Genomic DNA, 12,209 nt, shown 5'->3' with positions numbered 1-12,209 from the left:
AAAAAAGCAGGATTAAAACGTCAAACGCTCTTCAAGCATTACAGACTTTTTATGAAATGGACTGAAGAAAGCTACAGTAAACAATACACAAGGGGAAGTGGGTATTTTGCATTCAGCAAACAACAAAGTGTCTTGAAATAGATGACTTGAGTTAATTTTGGGTCGATTTACTCTACAATGCACCCTTTTGTCACTGCATGCAAAACAGCTTGGGGAGTACAAATCTCTTAATCCTGGTAGTGAGAGTGCTAGGATTAAAAGCGGAGGAACAGTTTGCAAAGGCAGCAGAAAGCCAAACTGCCCTTTTGGCCCCTATCAACTCAGTCTCCCTACTTCACCTAAAGGAGGGTCAAAGGGGGAGTCGCTGTTTTTACACTCAGCTTGACATTTAATATCAAAATAAAATCTATTGTTCATACAATGGGGAGGTCAGACTAGAGAGAGGCACCTCCTCTGTTTGCAGAGTCACCTGGTTAACACCCAGGAGAGTCTGTCAATGATCAAGTAGCTCGATTGGCAGTCAAATAGTTAATGAATACATTATTGATCAATCTGCGCCTCCCTCCTCAAGAACCCCAGATAATCATCGCGGCTCTTATTCTGTGCTGGCTGTCTTCCCGGTACTCTGCTTCCCTGAGGCTGGTAAAGCCTAGACAAGGACAAGCTCAGCTGTGGTCAAAGAGCATACCCACACGAGTATCCCGTATCAGTAACTCCCTCATGTTGTGAAATAACTTAGATAAATATTATAGTCCGATTCCAATCTTATTTTAAAAAAGGGAATTAAACATTAGGTAAGCGAGAATATCATAAATTTCACTCTCAGAAGCTATATATTCTGTCTTTATTTGGCCAACATGCAGAATATTCTGTTTGATGTGTGTGAATAAAAATAGAATGACAATTAATGAAGCTAAAAAAAAAATGACAGTATTGTAATCAGCACAACAGCTAGTCCAATTTTCTCAGGCTCAGATTTTTTTTATGTTATTCAATTGCACAGTGGTTTTATGACGGGTGCTTTACCTACTGGGTTTGTAACGAGGACTGTCCTGGCTCGTTAATTTTTGTCATTGTTATACAACTTCAATTAAATTACTTATAGTGGAAGAGTAAAGCAGAGAGCAGCCTGCTGTGCCCTCCTAATAAATCATTCTCAACCACCTAAAACTGAGTAAATTCACATGGATGGCGGTATGCTAACTGAGAACGTGGTGGTGATGAAGAGGATCAGACAGGAGTGGGGCAACAGAGGCGGAGGGACGACAGCGTCCAGGTGGGCTGTTTTAGCTTTATTTGCCTACAGTAATAATCAATCAGAATATGTACTCCTGTTCTCTGAAAGTACTCCTGTTCTCTGAATATCTTGCACATACAGACTGACACCATTGAGAAATTAAAAAAACAAAGGATACTCACGAACACACAAGTCTCCACTCTCAAAATACCCCGGGCAACACTGCGAACGGCGCCTATACATGGTCCTTACTCCCCGCCGGTAAGCCGTCTTATAGCTTATCCTGGAAAAATGGACACACAGAGACAGCTGCGTGATGCAAAGAGTGACCCTTACTGAAGGGCAGAAAAACCTATAGAAGTTGAAAGTAAACCGTGGCATATCTTTCCATTGTCATTGGCAATTTTTTTTAAAGTACAGCAAGAAAAAAATATTAAAAGCTATGTTAATTAGCTGCTACTTAAAAATTCAGTACTTGAGAGGTGACGCTGTACTTTGTGTGTGTCTGTGTCTAGTGAGATGCCCATTTTAAACCTTAATGGAATAATTAAAACATGTACTGTGGAGTGATCATAGTCAGTGCATTGAGGATCTGATTACTTCTCTGACTCATTAACAAGGACATTCACTGTGGCCCAAATTGACTTAGCTCAGATTTTGGAGGGACAGCAAAGGGGGAGTCATTCATGAAACAAATATGGGGACAAATTCTGCTCCTCCAAATGTACCTGTGCCTCGTGCATTTAAACCAGTTGAGGATGTCTGTGCATCTGGTGTAGTAGATCTGGTCAAACGGGTGAGCGTAGGACTCCTGGACAGTCACCGCGTAGCTAAAAGAAAGGAATGTAAAGTCATTTTGAGATAATGACCTTATTGAAATGTTATATTAAAATGTCATGTTATACCCTAAAAAATACAATAAATTCTTTAAAAATGTACCGAGTGGTTCCCTTTGTTATGTTTCAGATGTATATAGTTTTTTTTAAGCAGTTCAACCAAAGAGAGTTTGCCTCTGGCGAACAGTTCACAAAAATGGTTTAAGGCCCAACAAGTAAAATACAATACTTCACAAAAACAAAGATGAGAGCATATTACAAAAACAGAATTAGTTTTTTTATTCTTACCTTCCCCCTTAATCCTCTCAAAACCCTTCTTTGGAGGGGGGTCCAACCCCTGGGATGAAAACCACTTGAATAAATGATTAAGGTAGCTCAACCTCAACCGACTAAAAGCAGCACAATTCTGCTGTTACATCCATGTTAACACGCCTGAGGATATTACAATTTATCAAAAGGAGGGTTTTTTTTACTTCAAAACAAACATTCATACTTTAAGTCCATTTTGCTGATTCTATACATCGAATTTTTGGGGGTTTCTTGTACTGGTATTTTTACTGTTTCCACTCTAATAATTCTTCATCAGTTAAAGACAACACTGCAATCATATTAAACATTGCTTGAAACATAGGTTTTGATGCTCCTTGGAGAATTTTGGAGGAAAATAAAACAATACATACACAGTACATAGGTCCTGTCAGTGGATATCATTCCAATGAAAGTAATACCATAACTTTGATATGCAAAGAAAGGACTTGAAAGGAGCTTTTAGGTGATTCATGTTCGAGATTTATGCAGCTGGAGGCAGTCTGAGGATATTGGAGGACCTCAAAGCCATGAACACAGCCCACTTAGGGAATTCATTTCGATGCCAACAAGGTGGAACCACAATCCCTAAGTACACTCACCTTGGTCAGGCAATAATCCAGATAATATATCTTCACACCTCTTTTTCCTCCCCTTTGCATCGAGCGCAGGAATTATTCCTGCTTATTTCTCATAAGTGACATTGCCCGCCACAACTAATAATTATTCAGGCTCCATCGCTGTTGTGATTGATTGGGATGAGAGTACACTGATCAATTTCCCTGCGTATTTCATTTGAAGCTGCAACTCCTCCCATCTCTCAGAGCCTAGCGACATGAGCTGTGTGAGATCGATAATGCTGTATGGACTTTAAGAATAGATCTGAAACTTTAGTTAAGAGCATTTGTAGGAAGGACATTTAAAAAGTTCCAGGATCAAAAATTTCAGTCCTGGAGGCTGGCGCTACTTAAATACAGCCAATCCTCTTCCAAACCTAAAATTCTATGTATTGTGGGTAACACATACAGATGATGCTTACCTCTCCCAGTGGCTGCAGACATTAGGGTCATCTGGATTCAGACTCCATACATTATAGGTCATTCCCAGAACCAGCAGCAGAGCCGGCAGGGAAACAGATGACCACATACTTCACTCTGAGAGGAGAAAGGGAAGAAAGATATATGGCTGTACCATGACTGTAACTTCAGTTCTCATATTGGCCTTTTAAATAAGAACATATTTTAACTTGTAAGTGTTAAATCTCCAATAATAGAAATTACCATTAAAAATGTTACATATGTTAAAGACAATAAGCTTGATTTTTTTTTCAAATATATGCTTTACATATTTTTCTTACTTACGAAATACCACTCTCATGCCTGTAGGCTATAGTTAATATACAACTACAGCTGTTAGTTTAGCTTAGCATAAAACAAAGGAAACAACAGAGATTTGCTTTGTTTAAAGGTAGAAAACATTTCCTTCGAGCAATTCCAGAGCTTATAAAAAGTTAAATTAATTGTAATTTAACAGTAAAACAATTTTAAAAAATGTATTTGGACTCAGGCAGGTGGAACATCATTAGCTGAACTTGTGTGCTCTTCTCCTGATGGTTATGTAAACATACAAAGATGAGCGAAAAAGAAAGATTTTATGAAAATTGCTGAAAAAGAGCTGGAAAATGTTTCCTGGCTTTAGATTCATAATTACAAAGAGAGTGGTTTTAATCTTCTCATCATACTCTCTTCAGGAAAAAGTGTATTTGCCATAAAGTCAAACCATTCCATTACTTTATTTACATTATTCCAGCTAGAACTGAAACAATAAATGATTAAGTCTATGCTTGTTTAACATTTGCTCCTATGCCTTTCACCTTCAATAAGTCCTTCAAAAACCACATGTGCTCTGCTCAGTGAGCATCTCAGAGATGAAACCTCCCTGTGACAGTGACAGAGACGCTGATTTGTTTAGACCAGCAGGTTATTTCATTAGACCTACAGGCGGAAGGGTGCATATTATCAACGGACATGACAGTGATGGATTCGCCACACCAGCAGAATTTACCTTAGCACGTTGCTACCAAAGATAAAGGATGTTTGGATGACACATGCATGACTGACACACGACATATTTCGTACTTAAGGTTAACGGTTGCATGCCAGAGCAGTGGCGCAACTGTATCTTATGTATAGTGATGGATTGTGGCCTCTTGAGAACAGAAGACACATTGTTGTTTTATAAATACAAACGCATGAGTATAAATAGGGAAACTGACTTTATGTATCTTTATAAAGCTCAATGGAGTGTATATATATATATATATACTATATAATGTGACAGTTTGTTTATATATTAAGCTATGTGTGCCTTTCATGTGCCACGTTGTGTTAAAAAGGATTGTGTTCAATATTTCTGAGTGACTGTATCCAATAACACAGGCATTCACATGTTCAGCTAATCTTCTGCATTGATAGCCGCATGTAGTTCACTCACATGTGAAAGAAAATCAATCAGGCCTCCACTTCCTCTAAGTAGCAGTTCATCTGAGCAGGCAGAGGTTAAAGTCATGTTCATTTCCTTAACAGGATGATTAATCAAGAAACACAGATTTTAAAGGGCTACAGCTACTTCCATATTCAGGCCCTCCTCTGAAATAATCCTGTTAAATACTACAGAGACCCTGCTTGATTGACTTGAAAGCTTTTATTGCTCCTGTGATTAGACCACCACCACCCTTAGTCATTTCTCTGAATGACTCTGGACAAGTGGAAATACTCATAACTTCTCACGTCATTCTGCAAACCTCACAAGTTCTCTGTCAGAATCCTGTGGAGGGAGGCAGAACGGTGATAACATTTGGATTTTCCTGACAAGGTAAGGCAGGTTAAGCAGCCAGAGGCACGTGGCCTTGAGCTCACCTAATTCTACAGCCTGTGGTCCCCGGGTGTTTGTTGTGGCGGCTGAAGGGGCTCGGGAAGCACAAAGTGACAGAAGTGCTGCTGTGCCCAGACACACACACTCACTGGCAGAGGTGATGACAGGTCGCAGATCTGTGGGAGAGAAGAAAAATAATGAGCTTATGATGACACACAGAAGACACACGCTCCCTTGCTTGCTCTCACACTCATGCACGTACACACACTCGTACATTTCTTATGGGATCAAGGATCTCAACAGGAATATAGTTCACAAAAGCTGCTCTTGAAAGGCCAATTTACTCTGCGAAGCCTGCACATCCGACCACACAGTTTTCATTTCATTTTCCAGCATCCCTCCTACCTGCTCTCCACTGATACTCTTAGTTACCCACATAAATAAAAGCCTACATTAACTGAAGAGGGTCTCGTACAATGAACTCTGTTCACACTTCAAACACTACAAGTGGTTTGTTCACAATGTGACAAGATGACATTAAGTGTGCTCATTAACAAAGCATACACAAAGGGTTATTGCAATGATAATGCACGCATGAAGTGAACACTGATGTGTTTATCATCCCTTTCACTGAGCTGCTCTTAATGATTCCTCCAGGAGGTCAGAGGGTGGGTATGAGATTCTGCTGCCGTGTATGTGTTGTGAATTCTGAATAGCATGTAAACATATGCATGACATAATAAATCGGCTGTTTTTGTTCTCGGCTAAATAAATAATTCAAGATGTTTCTTTGCATGTAAGCTGTTGCTAAGGGCGAGACATTGACACAGAAGACTGAACAATTATAGATAGAATAGACTGTCATGTCTATAATCAGAACTGAATTTAAATGAACCTGTCTACTGAGAGCCCTTATCAACAAGCACTAATACTTAAATAGAATAACATTAGGATAACTGGATCATATTTGGCAGATAAAAAAACACCTTCACTTGTTGTTTCACCCAACAGAAACCATAGTAAAGGTTGTTATGTATTTTATTTTGCTAGTGCTCAATTGGGCAAAGTTCCACATATACTGAAACTATGTGATTTTCTAATTAACTCCTAAAGTAGGTACCAAAGCACTTACCTTAATTCAGGACCCTTCAGATTTGCAGATGACATGATAAGTTCTGGGGTTTTTTTGTAAACAGAAATGATTTTTAATGCAAATTCTGACCTAATATTTCTCTCTTCATTTCTGTTAGTTATCACACTGAGATGTCATGTCAAACTTTCCCTAATGTGCCTCCGCTGAGTTATTTGTGTGCAGCGAAGGATTAGCCAGAGGAAAAGGCTGGTGACTTTAAATATTTGAATGTCAAGGACAAGAAACTCCTTGATATTGTTTCATACCTGAACAGATCCCTGGCTTGTCCTTTAACATGGTTCAACATGTTTAAAATAAAGACAAAAATGTAACCCACTTTTTATAATGGTACACTGGGTCGGAGTGACTTTTGTTCAATGTTTATTCTGCATACAGAAACGAGGATGTACAAAGAGCTCTGCACAAGAGAGAGAAGTTGGATCAATATGCCGCTTCATCATCACTTGGGGCTCTTCTGTATGCCTCTCCTCTTCCCTGTATCTGCCGACATCCGCAAAAACATTTTGTTTCTGTTTTGACTTCAAACATGTTCACTTTACACCCAACTAAATGCTCTCCAGAGACCTTACTCCCCCTAAATGAATTTCTCTCCTGTTCCCCGTCACTTTGATTACTGAGACTATGAAACCCTCTCAATCGCTGAGCTGCTACATCTGATCCCGCTGACAAACTGCTGAAATAGCAACATCTCTTAGGCTATTGATGGAGACACAAGTGCAAAGTACAAAAAGCAGGTAGTGTGAAGGTGTGTGTCGGAGCTAGGGTATGTGAGGATAAGGACTTCTGAATCTTGACACAGACACTATGGTTAACATCAGACACCTGCCTGCAGAAACATTGATGAGCCAGACCTCTGTCCCCAGCAGAGACATCTGCATGATTAAAGCCATGTGTCTTCAGCGTGTGACTTATTAAAGTGCAATGCAATTAACCACCCCGTCCCCTGGCTGACCAGCACCTGCACTCTTGCATGAATGATGCTCTGCAGACATGACTGACTGGCACAAGTCAGAAGCTCGCCTCCCATCTATCCCAGCTGCTTCTCAGGCTCATCCTAGTGCTCTATGTGCTCATTTATCACAATGCTCAATTTCGCCTTGCTTGTGTTAATTTACATCTACATAATGGAAACCAGTCAACGGAAACATTGCTTGGTATTGCAATCTTGTCTGGAGCAGTACACAGAATGCCTGATCAGTTGTGGGCTAACATGTCTTTGCACCATCAGCCTATTATCCCTCCTCTAGATTCAAGCGGAGGGCTCATATACAATTTTTATGAGAATCCTCCCGACCACTCAATCTGTTTTGTAATCACAACTGAAGGATTCCCGGAGCAACCTAATTTGGAGTGATCTAAAGGTTACAGGTGTAACCGCGCAGCACAGAGTGCCAATGAGATAAGCCAACTGCCGGCCATCCCTGTCTGCTGCTGGGGGCTGAGAGTCATTAAGAGTCAGGCCTCATTAGAGAGGGTGCGCTGTGGTGCAGTATAGACACTGCTCCCCCCCACTATCTGCAGCCACACACCTGAGCGTTTTATGGTGTTATAGGCCAGGGGGATGATGACATGTCGGGGGCCTTGCTGGTTTCTGACAAGCGAAGCATGAAAACAGCACAAAACCAAACTCTGTTTCTACCCCCTGCACAAACTTTGTTTAAAAGCTTGTTGGATTTCTCTGCAATCTTTTAGGCCCATGTTTCAACTGTGCTAAGTGGTGGAAAGCAATTAGGTAAGATAAATGTAAGTGCTGGAGAAGTTAGAGCATGGTGTAATGATAATGTTTTCTTTAATTTGCCCCTATATTGTTAAATGTATTAGCAGGTATCAAATACCAACAGAGACTAAAGTTGATGTCATGTTTAATCGTTATTTTAGTAAATGAATCCAGAGTCAGGCCTATATCCTCTAACACCACCCAACTAAACTCTTGTTTCCAGGGTCATTTAAATGCTTATTTGCTTTAGCTGATAAACTTTGTCTTCATTTCCCTTTTGGTATTGCACATGTGTTTCTTTTAAAAGAGACTCCAGTACATTTATCGGACAGTAAATGTTCCAGGCTGCTTAGCAGATTAAGAAAAAGAGACATCAGATGTATTTGTTATAAATATTTGTTTTCAATTTAACCCAGCAATTAATTGTAAAAAAGCTCATTTGTGCATCTTAAGAATAAGAGAATTCTGTAAAAGAAGTACTAAAAAAAACTTTATTTATATCTTGTTCATGATCCTCTGCACTTTTACTCAGCTACTTAAAATAGAGGTCTTTTAATTAACTTTTAAAACAGAGTACATTACAGTATTTTTAGTTTTACTTAACAGACCTTACACTTCTTTCACCACAGAAAACAAAACGTTTGTCAGTTTTTATCTTTATGGCAACAAGTCGTTTTCTTAGTTTCTCTTGATTTTTCATTGTATTCCTCTCTATATACACATCACTTTAAAGAGGCCAAATTCATTGGCTTCAAGCGTATTGAAGTCGTTAAGCCCGAGAGGGTGTTTGTCGCTGCATTTATGGGAATTTCAGTAATGCTGACAGCATGAAGTGCCGCCAAGGCAGCAATGTCTTATACCTGATCTCAGTAAAAATGCACTCCTGGGTACTTTTCTTTTATTACACTTGAATGATTAGGAATGCCAGCTTGACATGATCCAGCTAAGGATTAACTTCACAATCTCTCAATCTCAGACCGACACTGGGGGACTATAACACTGCTCGGCTCTGGTTATGGATATTATTAGTTCAACTCATTTGTGAGGACATAGGACATATAGGACCTAGTGAGTTCTCAATATTTTATCAAAAGACAGGAAAAAAAGTACCACACGGCTTGAGCTCTGGGTTTGAACATTTTCCGACAGAGAATGAAAAGGGAAAGATCACATTAGTGCAATATGAAACTTATTAGCTGTATTATGTTTTTCAGTTTCCCACTTTATAACACTGTGCTTCTGATGATATATGTGTCAAATAAAAGGTTCATTGATTTAAAAAATGTCCCAGTCTGGGATTAATAAAGTAATTCTTATTTACCGAAAAGAAAAACCAGCAGATGAAATAATCAATTATAAAAACGAACCATTAGTTTTAACACTGGTATATGTTTTTGAAAAGGGGATAGATATACCAACATTTGAATTTAACAAGTTATTATGGTACTGAATAAATTATAGGATAGAAATACATTATTTAGTGGAGTAACATACTCCTGTGTCAAGCCTTCAAACCTTTTTAACTTGGTTGCATTGCATGTCACTCGCCAACCATTAATGAATTTATAACATCCAACCCTCCACTGACAGCAGTGGTAAAGTCGTGGGAATTATGAGTGATTAGGAAAATCCTCAGAGAAGATTTACACTGGTAGTTATTCAGTTGCGGCAGTGGGCCTTCAACATGCGCTCTTATGAAACTGCTATAACGTAACAACACAACTTCCATGATTCCACTTGGAGGGGGAGGCACCTGGGAAAAAGCTGTGCGTCGTTTAACAGCAGCTTAATTCTGGCCACATGGTTTATTCATGCGGCGACCGCTGATATCACGACTCTCATAAATCACGCAGTGCGGCATGCTGGACGTCCACGGGCTCAGGCAGGGCTCACTAATCTCAACACCATCTTTCATCTGAATAACCTTGCCTTACCGCAGGGCAGGCCAACACCAGACACAGCCCATTGGAGGGGGACTCTCCTCATACTTTAATTTCTTTCAGTCTGGGCACAAAGACTTTCTGCAGCTTGTCAGAGCAGACACACAGTCCTGTGTGCTCGCAGGCAGCAGTCTGTCCGCTCTCCACCACAGGCAATAATAAGAAATTGCTTCATGGACATCAGAGGAACTAATCTAGTCTAACGTTAGCTTTATGAATGTAGAATCAGGCACACAAGGGAGGAGAGCAGCGGGGCCGTGCGATCCATCTGTTCAGAATAGGTTCAAAGAAAGAGCAGACAATTTGAAACTAATGTGAGTAAACATAATCATCAAATATAGATAATAGAATAGAGCATATAGCAACTTTGCCCTTAATTTTGTCATGCTTTTTCTACTGTCAACATTATTACATATTTTGTAATTAATTTGACTAAGGTCCTAATCCACAGAACAGGCACAGAATCCACAGCCATAAACGCACCACCAATTACCGGCTTCAGGCCTACATTTTACGTGATAAAACTAATTAGTGAAACAACACCACTCGATGAATCAAAATAACAATATGCCAGTGTGACATATCTCTGCATACTGCTTAGACTAGTCACTATGTTTCACTCCATGCTTCTAATAACAAACCCCAGGCATCATAGTGACAGCCAAATGTCTTGCTATGCCCTCTGCGCTACGTCTGTCCTCTCTCCACGGCCTGGCTCCGGCCTCCTGCTGCCACCAGGAGGAAGCACCAGGCTGCCTCCTTCTCGCACCAGTAAGGCTCTCCTTCCCCACAAAGACAATTAGCCACCCTGTGATTGACTAAAAATAACGTAACAGTTGGACATCTAAGGACAAATTAACATGCTTATTAACCTGTTGAACCTTCTGCTCTGTCCCACCAGGAGAACAAAACTGAACTACTTTATTACTTTGGAGGTCTGTACATGGAAGTACAGACACACAATCTTGCACACTAAGCAGCCTAGACAGTTATTAGTATATTCTATATAGGTTTCATCCTCTACAGAGAGAGGGCAGAACTCAGCAGAGTTAGGGTGTGGACAGAAAAACCAATGAACAAAAAGCGAAGGGAAGAAGGCACTGAACAGGCAAGTAGGGACACTAGTTGAGCAGCTTGCCATGAAATGCTGAAACAACAGCACGGCTGCCAGGGCAATTTTACACTCCAATAGTTTCACACCTCAGTCACCAACCCCCTTGCAACTCTGAACCTTGTGTCTTCTTGGTGTCTTCATTTATTTTGTGTCAGTGTCCAAGATGTGAGAAGCCAAGCAGTGAGAAACTCGTCCCAAATGTCGCAGGGTAAGCGGTGTGTGAAGCAGACAGGGGGAGCGAGAAGATAAAAGCCACTGCGCCTGGATGAACCTTGCTTCCTGTGCAGACAATCTAGATATTTTTCTACCAAGAGTACTGCACTCCACATTAGTGGTACACATAAAAGTGTGTAATTGTTCACTGATCACTGTATGTGCTGCAGTGGAAGAAGCAGATACAGAAGTACCAAAGCATCAGTGTAGAGAACACTCCAGTAAACTTCAGGAACTTAAGATCTTGTTTAAGTAGAAGTACAGAAGTATTATCAGCAAAATACACACAAAGTCATGATGTACATGGTCTATGAGATTGATATATCATTATATCTGACGTAATTAGACTTTGAATACATTGATGAACCACTTAAGGTCATGACGATGCAGTGTGCAAGCAGAACACAACTATGCTTGTCAAGGTGTAGCTCATTTTCACTTCTTTAAAAACTGGTTGGTAAATACCTCTTAACTCTTAGGGTCTCAAGTTAATCTGGTGGTCATGAGACAAGTAATAAAAAAAGCTAAATTCCTATATATATTTATTTGTATTCTTAATGTTTCTCTAAGATTTGAATTATTCTGACCCACTGACAATTTGAACTGTTATTGATATTAAATTGTGTAAGTACTCTAAAGGGAAAGTGTTCTTGTTGAACCTGCCAATAGCTCAGACATCTGAAACAGGATATTGATTTTCTTCAAAAGGGGTCACTACTGTTGTACCGTTGTAACCACTAGGGTTATCTTTAACATGTGTTGTGTTTCATTGATCTATCCTGTAATTCTTTTACACAAAATATGAATTTGAAAAGTAAC

The 12,209-nt window shown here is 39.8% G+C and overlaps 1 protein-coding gene across 1 annotated transcript in view; it reads right to left on the bottom strand.

The window, feature by feature from the left end:
• Window positions 1-12,209, bottom strand: part of megf11 (multiple EGF-like-domains 11) — a 67,578-nt gene that overhangs the window by 48,382 nt on the left and 6,987 nt on the right. The window contains exons 2-5 of the mRNA XM_063907718.1: window positions 5,298-5,429; window positions 3,419-3,533; window positions 1,966-2,067; window positions 1,420-1,520 (exon numbers count right to left, since the gene is read on the bottom strand). Of these exons, the coding sequence (XP_063763788.1) occupies window positions 1,420-1,520; window positions 1,966-2,067; window positions 3,419-3,525 (310 nt within the window). The 5' untranslated portion in view covers window positions 3,526-3,533; window positions 5,298-5,429. The remainder of the gene's footprint in view (window positions 1-1,419; window positions 1,521-1,965; window positions 2,068-3,418; window positions 3,534-5,297; window positions 5,430-12,209) is intronic.

Source organism: Eleginops maclovinus, chromosome 2 (genome assembly GCF_036324505.1).
Source record: "Eleginops maclovinus isolate JMC-PN-2008 ecotype Puerto Natales chromosome 2, JC_Emac_rtc_rv5, whole genome shotgun sequence".
NCBI lineage: Eukaryota > Metazoa > Chordata > Actinopteri > Perciformes > Eleginopidae > Eleginops > Eleginops maclovinus.
The sequence above is the reverse complement of the archived record's forward strand: the minus strand, read 5'-3'. Positions and strand labels throughout refer to the sequence as shown.